Source organism: Lactuca sativa, chromosome 8 (assembly GCF_002870075.4).
Source record: "Lactuca sativa cultivar Salinas chromosome 8, Lsat_Salinas_v11, whole genome shotgun sequence".
Classification (NCBI taxonomy): Eukaryota; Viridiplantae; Streptophyta; class Magnoliopsida; order Asterales; family Asteraceae; genus Lactuca; species Lactuca sativa.
The window spans coordinates 295669424-295686050 of record NC_056630.2 but is presented as its reverse complement, the minus strand read 5'-3'; the positions used below and the strand labels follow the sequence as shown (position 1 = coordinate 295686050).

Here is a 16627-nt window from a genome sequence, read left to right as displayed (position 1 = left end):
GAAGAAGACATAGTACCTCTGCTGCGAACATAAGGACCAAGCAGGAGACTCTGAACTCGTGTGAGAATAGAGTGAGATAGCTCACGATTAGAATAAATAAGTTAGCCTTATTGGGAAGACAAGGTTTGTGTTTACCAGGTCATGAAGGTTATTATTCAAAATCTTATGAGGCTTGGGACACATACAGCAGCATGCTTCTAGGGACACTTAAGTAAGGCATGGAATATATTCCCATAAACAAATGAGCACACAAAGAAAAATAAAAGAAAATATTTTTGTAGTTTTTTTTTTTTTTTTTTTTAAATTTATATATATAAAAAATTAAAAATAATAAAAATTATAGAAGAGTAAAAAAAAATTAAAAAAAATTGGAAAAAGATTGAAAAACCGAACCCGAGCGTTCGGTTGGATTCGGTTGGAAAAAGTTGAAAAACCGAACCCGAACCTTCGGTTGATTTCGGTTCAGGGAAATTTTGAAAAACCGAACCCGAACCTTCGGTTGGTTTCGGTTTTTGAAAATTTTGAAGAACCGAACCCGAACCTTCTGGAGGTTTCGGTTCTTGAAAATTTTAAGAAACCAAGGAGTTTAGATATGCAATAAAAAAAACTTTTTACATAAAGAAAATACAACAGAGAAAAACTACCTATGAAGTAATGAGCGAGTGAAATGGTTGAACTGAACCCGAACGTTCGGTTGGTTTCGCTTCTTACGTTTGAGATTGAAAGGTAGTGTGAGGTACTGATTCTGATTCCATCATACCTAGTCCTTGCAAAATTTTATTGAATGAGGCTTCTGGAAGAGCTTTGGTGAAGACGTCAGCCAGTTGATCAGTGGTTCTTACGAAGTGAACTTCGACATTTCCATCTTCCACATGATCTTTGATGAAGTGATACCTCAGTGCTATGTGTTTGGTTTTAGAGTGTTGCACCGGGTTATGACAGATCCTAATTGCACTTTCAGAGTCACAATATAGAGGGATCTTCTTCATATTGAGTCCATAGTCTCGAAGTTGACTCTGGATCCAAATCACTTGGGATGTGCAGGATGCAGCGGCAATGTATTCCGCTTCAGCAGTAGACAGCGACACACATGTTTGTTTCTTGGATTGCCAGCTGACCAACTTCCCATCAAGAAATTGACAGCCACCAGTTGTGCTTTTGCGGTCGAGTCCACATCCTCCAAGGTCTGCATCAGAATAGGCTTGAACGAAGAAGCCAGAGTTGGATGGATACCATAGACCCAAGGAGGCGGTTCGCTTGAGATAGCGTAGGATGTTCTTCACTGCCAGCAGGTGAGGTTCGCGTGGGTTAGCCTGAAATCGAGCACAATAACATACAGAAAACATGATATCAGGCCTGCTAGCAGTTAGATACATCAGTGAGCCTATCATTTGACGATAGAGTGTGATGTCGACGGCCGATTTATCTAGTGAAGGGGTAAGTTTGGTGCCGAATGCCATAGGGACTTTGACTTTTGAGTCTCCCATCATGCCAAACTTTGCTAGGAGAGTCTTCGTGTATGCTTCCTGATTGATAAAGATGCCTTCGGGTCCCTGTCTTATATTTAAACCAAGGAAAAAATTAATAGGACCCATTGAGCTCATTTCAAACTTAGTCTCCATCAACTTTCTGAATTCAGCTGTTAAGCTGGGATTCGTAGAGCCAAAGATGATGTCATCGACATAAATTTGAACTATCATAAGGTGGTTACCTTCCTTTTTGCGAAAGAAGGTGGGGTCAACCGAACCTTGTTTGAATTTGGACATCTTTAAAAATTTTGTAAGCGTTTCATACCAGGCTCTCGGAGCTTGTTTGAGGCCGTACACAGCTTTATCCAGAATGTAGCAATGATGTGGATACTTTTCGTTCACGAACCCAGGAGGTTGCTCCACATACACCGTTTCTTCAAGTTCTCCATTGAGAAATGCGCACTTGACGTCCATTTGGAAGACCTCAAAGTTTTTGTGAGCAGCATAGGCCAGAAATATTCTAACCGATTCTAGCCTAGCTACTGGAGCGAACGTCTCTTCGTAATCTATCCCTTCCTCCTGACAGTATCCTTTGACAACCAGGCGAGCCTTGTTTCTTATGACATTACCTTCCTTGTCCATTTTGTTTCTAAAAACCCATTTGAGACCAACAACTGAAGCATCCGGAGGAGTTGGAATGAGACGCCAGACTTTATTCCTCTCAAACTCATTTAGTTCGTCTTGCATAGCTTGAACCCAATCAGAGTGATCGAGGGCAGTGTTCACTGTCTTCGGTTCGACTTTTGATACAAATGAGTTAAACATACAAAAATCAACTTTTGAGAATAAGGATGTCTGTTTTGCCTTCAGTTGAGATCGGGTCAGAACCTTTTCAGATACATCACCAACTACTTGAGAGATAGGATGATCTCTGGTCCATTTTGTAAGAGGAGGGTAATTCGGATCAAAGGATGGATCTAGTTCAGCGTTGATCATCTCTTCAGGCTCGGATTGGCTATCAAAATCAAGCGTCATATCATCATGCTCCCCCTCAATTGATGAGTCTTGACAAACGTGAGGTTCAGGGGTTTCTTGTGGTGCTGGATTTTCAGACATTGAAGGACCTTCGTGAGGAGGTGCATCTTCGGTTGATGAAGGACCTTCGGTTGAAGTAGTAGAGCTTGGCTCCCCCTGGACTTGTGAGCTAGGCTCCCCCTCGACAAGAGAATTTGGCTCCCCCTAGCATTGTTGGTTGGAGATTCATCAGTAGGCGATTCTCCTTCATGCATTCTTCTTGCAGCATCTTCGACAATCTTCTTCATATGATCTATTTTGTTGTCGGCTGCCCCTGCTTCTGAGAGAGAAGCTTTTTCCGGTTCATCAAAGAGATCCAGAAAATTCTCGTACATATTGGCGATTGAGATTGTGACTTGACCAGTTTGAGGGAAGATTTCCCTGGCAGTGTCATCTATGGCCTGTAGCTTCTTGACATAGCTATCGTCGAAGGTCACATAGTATGTTTCTTCAATCCTTCTTGATCGTTTGTTTAGGACCCTGTACGCCTTTGAAGTGAGTGAGTATCCCAGAAAGATTCCCTCGTCGGCTTTGACATCAAACTTGTTGCGGTGTTCTTTAGAGTTAAAGATGAAACACCTTGAGCCAAAAACGTGGAAAAATTTCACATTGGGCTTCCTGTTGTTTAGTATCTCATATGGTGTGAGCGTGAATCGCTTGTTGAGATAGGACCTGTTTTGTGTATAACAAGCAGCAGAAATAGCATCAGCCCAAAAATATAGAGGTAAGGAAGCGAAACTTAACATAGTTCGGGCAGCTTCACACAGAGATCGGTTTCGTCTTTCGACTATTCCATTCTGCTGTGGTGTGTAGGGAGCTGAGAAATTATGGCTAATTCCCTTTTCTGCAAGAAACGCTTCAAACTCCCTGTTCTTGAATTCGAGACCATTGTCGCTCCTGATGTTGCGAACGACCTTCTTGAGCTGGACTTCAATTTGCTTGATAAACACTTTCAGCTTTTGAGTCGCTTCAGATTTGAGCTTTAGAAAGAACACCCATGTAAATCTAGAGAAGTCATCAACGACAACAAGAATGTACTTGCTACCATCGATGCTTTCAATAGATGAAGGACCACATAAATCGATATGAAGCAATTCGAGTGGTTCAACAACTTTTGTGTTAACTATGGATGGGTGACTTTGACGACTCTGCTTTCCCATTTCACATGCAGCACATAAATGCTCTCTGTCAAACTTGAGCAATGGAAGACCCCTAACATGACCTCCAGTGACAAGTCGGTTGATATCTTTGAAATTGAGATGAGAGAGTCTTCTGTGCCACAACCAGCTTTCTTCGTATTGAGCTTTTGATAGCAGACAAATTGTTGGGTTTCCTTTGATGGGTTTCATGTTCAGCGGAAACATTTCACCCTTTCGCTCTGACTTCAGAATCACTTTCTTTGTTGTTTTCTCTATGATTTCAGAACCTTCATCATCGAATGAAACTTTGAGACCTGTACCTCCAACAAGCTGAGATACACTGATGAGGTTGTGTTGAAGTCCTTCCACATAAGCCACCTTTCTTATGGTAAAATCACCATTCGTTATCATCCCATATCCCTTTATGGTGCCGTAAGAGTTATTTCCAAACTTAACGTTGCCACCATTTGCAAGAGATCTGTATTCCCTGAGTTCCTCCTTCCTTCCTGTCATGTGACGCGAGCAGCCACTGTCGATGTACCATTCTTCGTCAAACTGCTCGTCACTTATAACCTGCAAAAATTAAGCAGATTTAGGAACCCAAAGTTTCTTGGGTCCATGTGAGGTTTTCATGGGAACAGGAATAGTTAGAGAGATATCAACGAGATATGTTCTTTTAATTAAAGATGTTTCATCTTTCTTTTTAATGGTGAAAACTTTTATTTTGTTAGGATTGGATTTGTTCGCTTTAGACTCAAGTTTGAATTCACCGACTTTCTGCTTTTCCTTCTGTTCAGCAGATGGACGTGGTTTTTGAGAACCCATGGAATTATTGTTAGAGCAAGATGGAGATGAACAAGAAGAATTAGGAAGAGAGGATTTGGATTTGGATGGAGGTGTCTTCCTTGCTGATGACTGTAGGTGACCCTTTTGCTTTTGATCGTTGGTGGGTTTAACTGTTGAGTCTTGTTCTCTTCTGACTTCAGAACTGAACCTCTGAGTTCGGTTGGAGTTGTTCATGGAATCGAACCTTTGGTTTTGGTTGAAATCCTTTTCAGAACCGAACCTTTGGTTTCGGTTAGAGTTTTCTTGCGAACCGAACCTTGGCTTTCGGTTGGTATCTTCTTGCGAACCGAACCTTGGCTTTCGGTTGTTGGAATTATCGTGCTTTCTTACGAGATTATTTTCATACTTCAGATTTTTGTCCTTGTGTGAATAGTATGCATTCTGGGAGTGCCAGAATTGTTTCCTTTCAGAAAGGTTTTTCCTGTATCTTAGGTTCCTTTCTATCTTTTTATCCCTCATCTGTTTAGGTTGATGATGAACGTTCGCTTTCGCTTTTGATGTAACCTTTGCTGATTCCTTTTGAACTTTAGGAGTTTTTCTTTGGAACGAGGGAGCAGAGGGAATATCTGAAGAAGATTCAGTTTGTCCTGAGGAAGTGGAAGGAGTATCTGATGAAGTTTCACTTCGAGCTGTTGGTGTTGAAGGAATGTCTTCTTTTACTGAATGATCAACCTCTTGATGAGTGTCTTTTGTACCACTTGTGCTTGGTTCACTGAAATTATCAGGCTTGTTCAAGGGTTCAGGTATGTATCTCCCTTTCTTCATCCAAGAGGTTCTTTCAGATAGGCCAACGGTTTCGTTTCCATTGTCAATAGGAGCTTCCCAGAAGAACTCATCACAGCCATCAGCATTGTCTTCGTTAACAATAGTCGTGAGTTCAGCTGTCTGATGTTCGGTTACTCCAGTCACTTTGTATACCTGATTCGGAGTAGTTCTGACCTTTTGATAGACAACAGCCTTTTCTACTAATTTCGGGGACTTTTGTTGGGACAATCTAGCGAATTCCACAGAATTTTCAGAAACAAGATTTTTGTGGTTTTCAGTTTCGCTTTTCACAAATTCTGAGCAGTCAACCGTATCCTCTACAGAAATTTCACTCATGTTTTCGTCCTCGTTAAGCTCAGATGCATTTTCAACATCAATTTTATTTTCTGAGCTTACTTTGGCATTTAGAGAGTCAAACTTTTGTATGGTTTCGGTTCTCAGTTTAAGTCTATCATTTTCGTCCAACAGATTTTTGAGCATGTCCTTATGGTCTTTGGATTTAATGAAGGACTCAATTTTGTCCAGTCCAATTTGATAAGTTGGGTTGACATCATCAGACGAAATCACACTCTCACAATTGTAAGCTTCAGCATCAATTTCATCCTCCTTAAATTCTAGGAATGGTAAAATCATACGGTGGATCTTTTTGCCTATCTCACAGTCCAAGTGCAGCTGAGTAATATTGGAATATAAACGTTTAGCTATTAAACAAAAAACATTTCGTTGTTTTAACAATTTCAAATTGTCTCTCTGCAAATAAATGTTTTCGTCTTTGACTTTAATTAATTCCGACTCTTTTAACTCAATCCACATACGCCGCTCCTCACTCTTCGACGCCACCCTGCTTAATTGATCAGTCAGGTTAGAATTGGTGACTCTAGTTTGAGTTAAGCTACTATCTAAATGAGAAATTCTTGTGCTAACGTTTTTTAGTTCTTTCTCATATGAGGATGATGGTACTTTAGATGAAATAAAAACAGATTGTACCTTCTTTATCAGTTCATCAAGCTCATTGAACTGTTGGCTGAGTGGTTTGACTGTGAAGCACATATCTTCTTGCACTTTCGGTCCATTGCTTCCTTCATCGGTATTGTATCCCCTCATTTGAGATGCGCTTGACACCATGAAGCATTTTCCACCACTGCTTTCCTCCTTAGCCATATAAGCCTTTCCATGAGTAGGCTTCCTCACTTCTTCGTCTTCTGAGTCAGTAGACCAAACTTCGGTGCTACCAAACTCATCGTTATTAACCGAACCTTGCACAATAAGAGCATTAATAGAAGGGTTAGCGGTAGACTTTTTCTTCCTCAACTCATCCAACCTCTTCTGCAGTACGGCTTCCTCATCCTTTCCGTCATCCTTTTCAGCCATCTTTTTAAGAACACAGTCCTTAGCATAGTGGTTCTTGCCACCACAGTAAAAACAACTTACTCCGGAATCGCCATCTGCCTTCGGTTCCTTCTTGGACTCCTCAGCCTTCGGTTCATTGTTTGCCTTTTCAGAGCTATAACTCCCCTGCCAGTTTCGATTTTTGTTGCTGGGGAATCTCTTCTTTATGAACCTCTTAGGATTGGATACCATCATGGCATAATCCTCAGTTGTGAGGTCATATTCTTCCAAGTTGAGCTCTTCATCCTCCATCACGGCTTTACTTTTAGATAGGAGGGCCAACGAACCAAGACTGGACACAACGTTCTTCTCTTGAACAACAATCTTCTCTTGGGACTTTAGAATACCCACCAGTTTCGCCAAAGAGTATGATTTAAACTGTTCATGGGCTTTGATTGTAGAAACTACTGCTCTCCATTCCGATCTCAGTCCGTTCAAGAAAGTAACCTTTTGTTCGATGAGCTTCCTTTCAATGTCGTGTTTGATCATCTTGCTGAGAAGATGATTGAAGCGATCAAACGTCTGGGTCACGGTTTCTTCGGCCCCTTGCCTGAATTCTCCAAACTCAGATAGAAGCAAGGTTTGGATGGAGTGTTCAAGATCTTCGTCTGTTGAATACAGTTCGCGAAGTCTATCCCACACTTCCTTCGCCGTAGTGCATGAGCTGACTAGTCTGAATGTGTCGGACTGAAGGGCGAATCTGATCAACCTTAGTGCCTTAATATTGCACTGGAATTTATCTTTCTCATCCTGCGCAATATTCGTCACGTCCTTGAGCAAATCGTTGTATTCTTTTTGCGTCTTAATAACTCTGGATGTCACAGAATGAGAAAATGGTCCATTGATAATGGCTTCCCATATGAGAAAACCATTGTCCTCCGATCCAATCACGTAATCTTCAAAATGATGTGCCCATACTTCATAGTCATGGGTGTATAAGATTGGAATCTTTGTCGTCGAACCAATGCTGTTGGAAATATTAATAGGGTTTGATTGCGTTGCGTCCATAATGATCGTAATAACCTGTTCAAAGATCAGACTTGTAATAAAGCAGATTAGGGCAAAACAATAAATACTAAGATGCGTCAATTAAGATGACGGCTCAATAAATATCGATGATTGCGGAAAACCCTAATGAAAATCTTTTTCACAGAAAAGAAGTGTATCGATTACACAGCCTCCTGCTCTGATACCAATTGATGAGATTAAAAAATTAATAACTTTTAATCTATAAAGATCGATTAGATCGTGAACAAGTATATGAATACGAAACTGCAAGAACACAATATAAATAACAAGGCAGAACGAAATAATAAGAACAAACAGCTTGAATCAAACGTGTCGAATGATTAAACAAAATCCTTAGAAGAGCTCGATTAAGAACATCAACTGTAAAGGATTGGAAGATTACAAGAGAGCAATATCGTAAACTCTGGAACACTAAAACAGAAATCTTGAATCTTGACCTAATATGCATGCAAGCGATAACTTATATACAATACATAAAAGGCTCTCGGTAGGACAGGCCCAAACCGGAGAATACAAGGCTAATCTACGAGCCCAAAAGACGCAATACAAAACAGAACTTCAGCCCAACACATACCATTTGCTACGCCTAACATCCACATTAGTTTTCCTTCTTAACCCATTAAGAGCTTATTACTTCGAGTTAAGACGTGCAAATGCAGATCCAAAGCTAAAATACCACAAAGAGTAATAAAGTTTCCAACTTTATGACTTTGCTTGCCCAATAAGTGCTTAATACACAAAATCTCAACTTCTTAACACCTTAAGATCTTCTAGAGCATTCATGGGGATAGACTAGGCATCATGACCAGATTTTTATGACTCGAGACCCCTCGTTAGGTCTGAAAGGACGAATAGTTCAATTAAGAGCATGCCATGCTCAAGAATCATCATAGTTGGGACCAAAAATACCCTAAATGAAGAAATGGCTAGATCTACAAGATAAGGTGATCAAGCAAGGAGATTTTTTACCTCCTCAAGGTTGCTAGAAAGGAAAGAATCCTAGATCTAAGTTGCTTCCAAGCTTCATGGTCCTTGTACAAACTTCTTATTCTTCAAGAACACCACCAAAGCACACAAATGAGCTTAAAATGCACTCTTATCACTTAGGGTTTTCTATAGCGACGTTTTCTTAGATGGGGGTAGATGAGGGAATGAGAAATGAGGTGATAATGATGCTTATATATGGACCAAACCCTAAAAATTAGGGTCTGAGGTTTCTTTACGTACGCCCATGCGTACACGATGTATGCATAGCATATTATGTTAAACCCTAGTATGCTTAGCATACACAACGTACACCCAGCATACTAGGCCTTTGGCCAAAATCTCCAAAATGCCACTATGGGCCATTCTTGCAAACTTTCTCAAGCCCAATGGTAAAAATACAATATTCTCTCAGACATAATGTTAAAATTGAAATATTTCATCATTGGGATGTTACAGGTTTTAATGTTTCTTTTTGCTTTTAGGTTGCCGACATCTTTATCTAAGGACTTCCTAAAGTTACATTTGAGGATTTTTGATCCAAAGCATTCGTCCACCTCTAGCTTAGACTGAGGGGGTGTATTAACGTATTTAGAATTAGATTAGGACTCTTTTTGTATATGGAAATATTTCCTAATATAAACTTATATCTCTTATATAAATACATGCTAGAATTAATGAGAAAGGGCAAGAATTTCAATACCTTCAATTATCATATATTCTTTTATTGTCTCTACTTCTCATTAGTTATGTTTCTTTGAAATTTTGTAAAATTTTGGTAAAAAACGAACCAACTATTCGAAATTTCAGAATGCTTTATCGGATTTTGAATTTGTTCTAGACTAATATATTTTTTTCTGTATGTAATTCGGATCCTGAATGTTAGGAATGGAATATTTTTAACCAAAAATAATATTTTAATGTGACAAACTTAGTTAAAAAAAACAGAAAAACATGTTCATTCTTTTGTTAACAATATTGTTCATAATTGTCACTTAGTTAAAATAACAGAAAAAAAAAAAGTTATGTTCTCTTTGGACCACCATTATGTGGCATATTGTTAATGATGATTATTTGGTGTAAAACATTTAAGATGAAGTTGATCTAAATTCTAATTTGATTAGAATGCAACTTTGCACTTTTAAAAGGATCGAAAACCAATATATATATATATATATATATATATATATATATATATATATATATATATATATATATATATATATATATATATATATATATATATATATATATATATATATATATATATATATATATATATATATATATATATATATATATATATGGAGAATTTCATATATGCCCCTCTTAAACCTCAAAATATCATATTTGCCCAGTTTAATTTCTTAATATCATATTTACCCTTCATAAACCTTCAAAATATCATATTTGCCCAAATCCTTTTTTATAATGTTTTTAATATTTTATAATCATTTTTTAAAACTTAAAATTACTATAATAATTAAAAAATTTAACGATATTATCCTTACGTCTATGATAATGGAATGTGAACATCTAAATTGTTGAATGTCATCCTCTTGACAAACAAAAATATTCATCTTCAATCCTTTCTATGGAATCTATATTTTGATTGTTTAGTTTTTTTGTTGTAGATGAAGGATATTTTAGATATTACCATTGATATTTGATGTTTAAAAAGTGCATATACGATATTTGGATATTTAAGAAGGGCATATATGATATTTTGATTTTTAAAAAGGACATATATGATATTTTGAAATTTTATGAATGGTAAGTATGATATTTATAAATTTTATGAAGGGTAAATATGATATTTAGAAATTAACTTGGATAAATATGATATTTTGATGTTTAAGAAGGGCAAATATGAAATTCTCCCATATATATATATATATATATATATATATATATATATATATATATATATATATATATATATATATATATATATATATATATATATATATATATATATATATATATATATATATATATATATATATATATATATATATAAAATAGAAACCAACCAAGTTTCTCGTTGACTTTGCAAGGGCTGGTGAAATGATCACTTTGCAAGTTGTTTTGCAAGGTCGTCGAGATTCCCATATGTAGGAATAAGTTATTCGATGACAGCTTTTCTTAAATAAACAACTTAATAGAAAAACTTGAATAAATCTGGCTGGTTTCTATATATTGTAGGTAGAAGAGAGTATGGAAAAGTGATAGAAAACTACATACATTGCTTATGATTCAAGATACCAAGAAGGTTTTAATCAGCAAACCCTAAGAAGAAACCAAAAAGTCCAAAAACCCAAGCTATCTATACATCTATATCACAAAGATAAAACGTACTATAAAAGCTAAACAAGTGTCTTGACGATGCATTCTTTTACACTTGCAATATTCATAGTTCTCACCGGAATCTTGTGTTGGCAATGGTGGTCAACTCATGTCCGCCGTAGAAAACTACCACCAGGCCCCATGCCCTTACCAATCATCGGAAGCCTCCACTTATTAGGAGACCTCCCACATCGCGACCTCCACAAGCTCTCCCAAAAGTATGGTTCGATCATGTCCATCCGTCTTGGGTCCATCCAGTCTGTGATAATCTCTTCGCCAGAAGCTGCCAAACTCTTCCTTGGAACCCATGACGCCATTTTTGCATCTCGTCCCAATACAGAAGCTGCAAAGTACCTATCTTATGGAAGCAAGGGAATGACACTTACGGAATATGGACCATACTGGCGTAGTGTAAGAAAGTTTTGTACGTTGGAACTACTGAGTGTTACCAAAGTTAATTCTTTTGCAGGGATGAGAATGGAGGAGATTAGGTTGATGGTGGAGGAGATGAAGGTTGCATCAATGGGGCGTAAGGTGGTGGATTTAGATGAGGTTGTAGGTGCCTTGGTTGAAGGCATGACGTGTAGGATGATTTTTGGTAAGAAAAATAATGATATGTCTTTTTTCAAGAGGACACTTGATGAGAGCATGGAAGTATCAGGTGCCTTTAATTTGGCGGACTATGTGCCAATATTAGCCCCGTTTGACCTTCAGGTACGTAACATCATAATCTTCACCTCAAAGCAACTATGTAACTTATGTTTCTGTAGGATAACAACATTTAAATAGCTAAAACAGCAAAATCGTGTATTTCATACATTCTAGACATGATAGAGGTTTCAAAGTTGGTTTGAGTTATTAATTGTCTTGAGAAATACTAACATAAACTCCAACCCATTTCTCGTGTTCCGGATTTGCAGGGCTTAACTAAACGCTTTAAGTCGTTAAAAAAAGACATTGATGGAATGCTCGATGCATTGATAAATGAGCATGAAGAAAGCAGTCTTATCGGTTCTCAAAGGCTTGGTGAAATGGATTTCATTGACATATTGTTGTCACTAAAGCACCAGTATTCAAATACCCATGATGAATTATCCTATACAATTGATAGGTCTAGCATGAAGGCCATTTTACTAGAAATGGTTGCTGGTGCCCTTGACACTGCAAAAACTTCCATTGAATGGATCTTAGCTGTAATTATCAAACACCCTAGAGTGATGAAGGAGCTCCAAAAAGAGTTGAAGACTGTGATTGGAGATAAAAAAGAGGTTGAAGAAACAGATTTGACAAAGTTAACTTACTTACACATTGTAATTAAGGAGACTTTTCGGCTTTATCCCATCTCTCCATTATTGATTCCTCATGAATCTATGGAGGATATCATAATTAATGGTTACTATATACCCAAGAAGACTCGTGTTATTATAAACTACTGGGCATTTGGACGTGACCCAAAAGTTTGGTCTGAAAATTGGGACGACTTTCTTCCGGAAAGATTTCTTGACAAAGATATTGATTTCCGTGGGGCTGATTGTCAGCTGATACAATTTGGCATAGGAAGAAGAGGATGTCCTGGAATGAATTTGGGTTTATTGACTGTTGGTTTAGTGATTGCTAACATGATACATTGCTTTGAATGGGAGCTACCAGATGGAATGTCACCAAGTGATTTGGATATGAATGAAAAGTTTGGTTTAACTATTCCTAGGATTAAGCCCTTATTAGCCATTCCAATATGCCGCATCTGAGGAAGAAAGGCTCAGTTTGTTCAAGACACTTGACAATCAAAATAAATGAAGGAAACAAACTTTGGGGTTGCTTAAGTTGAAACCCTTCATTTTGTACTCTTTCATGTGTGTTTGCGTCTAGAGTTTGGCATATGCTTCTACCTATGAAATATGACATGTGTTAAATGAATATTTTGCTTCTTGAAATTGATTGAAAGTTTTACTATGTTTTTAAACAACATGGTTGTACGAAGGAATGGCATGGTCGTCTGGTCTATGTAATTGCATGAATCCAAAATTTTATTATGTGTAATTTCATGCATCATGATAAAGGACGTAATTATTGAACGATAAAGCCATCAATAATGGATGATAACATAATTTTAGGGGTGTTAGATCAGGTAAAATATCCGGGTTTGGGATAGTTCTGGTAGTCCAAGTATCAATTCGGTTTGGGTATATCTCAAGATTATATATAGGAAAAAAATACAAATCCATTTTTTTTCTTAATTATCTATCAAAAAATAGGCAAAAAATACCACTTAAGACAAAAATAGTCCATAAAATCGTAGTCAAGTTATGGTTGACTACAGTCAACACCGTTGACTACTGTTTGTGCAATTGGGCTACTGTTTCACGGGCCCGTTTATTTTTTTCATGGCCCATTAGCCCAAAGTATATCATGATTTTTTTTTAGATTAGGTCATTTTGGCTATTATTTTCTTTGGTTTGGCTACTTTTTTTTTCTTTCAATGGAGCACCCGAAATACAACCAGGTTTATCTACTTTTCATCAAAATTTTACCGTCTTTGTGATTAGGAGTAGGTTTTATATATGTGGTTAAATTTTTTTTTGAAAAAAATTGAAAAAAAAATATATAAATCCATAGGTTTCATACGAAACCTACGGTGTACAAGTGCCCAACGCACAGATTGTGTAGTGTCGACTTATACACCTACAGTTTCGTATGAACCGTACGAATTTTTTATTTATTTATCGTTTTTTTTGTTGTTTTAAAATCGGTTCAATAGCATCAGAACCTTCTTAATTTTGTAGTTGTATAATTTTTTTTATATAAAAAAAAGAAACAAAACCGTAGGTTTTTTGGAAACCTAGGGTGTACAAACATTTACTGCACAGTTTGTGTAGTAAACACTTATACACCGTAGGTTTCCCAACAACCTACGGTTTTGGGTTTTTTTTTTTTTTTTTTAATTTATAACTAATAAACATTTGTATTCCCTTTTATGTATTTTATGATTTTTTGTTGGGAAAAAAAATCATAGGTTTCCTAAAATCTTTGTTTTTATATATATTTTTTTCATTATTCTTCAAAAGAAAGTTATTTTTAAACGTATTTTTAAGGATTGTATCTCCTTGTATGTATGTTATGATTCAATGTTTGCATGTTGTTTAAAATGATGTTATTTTTTATGTCGCAATTATAGCATACAATAGCAATATACTATTGATTTGAAAATGTTTTTATGTTTATAATTTATAGATACTTTGAAGTATACTATATTGATAAAATAACATTGTGGTTTGGTACTTTCGGGTTTGTTATAAACTATGTTATTGTCACACCATTTTGAAAGTACAATGCTAAATTTGGTATACTAGTAGTATAGAAAATACAAAAAAAAATAAAGTCAATTAATTTCATTTGGTATTTTATACAAAAAATAGAATATATGAAATGATTAAGTCTTATATTGTGTGTTTTCTCTAATTGTTTATCAGTTTTTTTTAGTTTTATAAAACTTTATTTAACCTTAATATTTATTTAATTTTGTAGCTTCCAAACAAATCAATGGTGGGTCACTTACCTGTCAAAGCTTCATGCCATAAATTGCATGAAGTTTTGAGTCGCTTGAATGGACCCGTGCGCGATCTTTTTTCAACAACTAGCTTCGGTTACTTGTTGGACCTACCAGCTCAGTCCGAAGACAGACTTCTTATTCATGGGTTGTTGTTGCATATGTGGCATCCTACTGCTGAAAGGGACGCCGTTGAACGCCTATATTTTAGGTTTACTAGACGTACACTATCATTTGGGCCGGAGGAGTTTTGTCTTGTGATCGAACTTTACATGGACCGGTGTCATAAATCAAGGATCGAATTTTCAACCATGTATAAACACGGATATGGTGAAAATAAATTTCGGTCCAGAGTCTTTCCATATCACATAGACACTTCTTTAATTGTACAAGATTTAGAGCCCCTAATCTTGAATCAACGGTTCAATGACATATCGGCTCAAGACGGTGTCCGTGCCATTTTGCTATATATCCTCAATCAAGGTTTTTTTGGGAAAGGAGCTTAGTGATAAAGTCAACAAGGAATTTTTTTTGATGGTGGAGAACCTGGATCAATGGAATATGTATTTATAAATTTAGTATTTATAATAAAATACTAATTTTTATACCTTTAACTAATACTTTTTTCTTATAATATAGGTTCTCGTGGGGGACTTATCTATGGACTAAAACATACCCTAAATTGTCGGGTATGTTTAAAAAATTTGAGGATCATATGTCCAACCATCCAGCAAAAGCGATTGTGTACACACTATCAGGTTTTGTTATTTCTTTGAAGTATATTTAAGTAACTAAAAAAATATATTTAATAATTTATCGTTTTTTTTTTTAAATTTTAGTTATTGTAACACTTATAAATTAACGTATACTTATTACAAGATATGGATATGGAAGATGTTCCCAGCAATCCGGGGAAATGATGTGATACAACGCTATGATTTATATCCCCGTATATTGCACTTGGTTTTATATTAGGAGGTTAACTTGGGCGAAAGTCTGTAATCTTTTCGACGTTGATCAGGACGAGGCGCATCAACCGAAAAAAAGATGATTGCCTCAGATGCCAAGACCTCTACTCCACATTATCTGTCATATATTACTAGTCTGAATTGTGAATCATCTGAAGTCCCTTCTTCTGGACGCTACAACTTTAAAAATGATGTAAGTAAATTTGTAAAAGTAGAATTTAGTATAATAAAAATTTTCAAGTATTATTGATATATGAAAAAATTTATGTAGGTGGCATCTTCGTTAAAAACAAGCTGTGGAAACAACCAATCTTCCAAGTCTACCGAGCGAACTTATACGGTGGAAATTAACAAAAACACCGCGCGAGAAATAATGGCAATACTTGAATCTTTGGAGGATGAAATCCGAGGATTGAAAAATAAAGGTGGAATTCGAGACGGTGATTATTTGGAACTATTTTTTAGCGAAGTTTTGAGGTATTACTATCAATTTAAATATATATGATGTATTATTTAATTTTTTAATGAAGCTTTTTATTAATTATTTTTTCTTTAAATGTAGGGAAATGAGAATGTGGTATATAGTCCACAGAAATCAAATCGAGTTAACGATGATAATGATGTTGGTAATCCACCAGAGTATGATTCTAGAAAGCAAATCAAGAACGAGGTTATTATTTTGTTTTGTATATTAAACTTTTTATTTTTTTCAAAGTATATTAAAAAAATGAATATGTTTTTTGTAGAAGAAGAAGAAAAAGAAGGTTGTTGCTAGCGACATTGTGGATGCGGAAAATCATTTACCCAGGCCTCATGTTGTCAAAGAAGGTCGTCCGGTTAGGCAATTGAAACATTCTCAATATCTTAGTTCTCCTTAAGTTTCGGTAAGTATGGTAAAAATCATATTTACTATAATTTTATTAATATATGGATAGTTATTGACTACGTATATAATGTAGGTTCAAAATTCCCCCCGATATCATATAGGTGGGGTAATACACAACGAACCACCGCCCCCTGTATTTGTCAGCGATCACCAAGCACTTTTATTGGAGCCGTATGTAAATCCAG

General features: G+C 36.3%; 1 protein-coding gene across 1 annotated transcript; it reads left to right on the top strand.

The window, feature by feature from the left end:
* Positions 1-10921: 10921 nt before the first annotated feature.
* LOC111899246 (cytochrome P450 CYP736A12) lies at positions 10922-13086 on the top strand. The gene is made up of 2 exons (XM_023895114.3): positions 10922-11755; positions 11962-13086. The coding sequence occupies exons 1-2, from the start codon at positions 11081-11083 to the stop codon at positions 12787-12789; spliced, it is 1503 nt and encodes a 500-aa protein (XP_023750882.1). The 5' UTR covers positions 10922-11080; the 3' UTR covers positions 12790-13086.
* Positions 13087-16627: the final 3541 nt, after the last annotated feature.

What these genes read in the sequence shown, in the direction of transcription:
- LOC111899246 (XM_023895114.3), top strand. Translation starts at nt 11,081, where the DNA reads ATGCATTCTTTTACACTTGCAATATTCATAGTTCTCACCGGAATCTTG. An exon ending in TAGCCCCGTTTGACCTTCAG is followed by an intron (nt 11,756 to 11,961) that starts GTACGTAACATC and finishes CCGGATTTGCAG; the next exon opens with GGCTTAACTAAACGCTTTAA.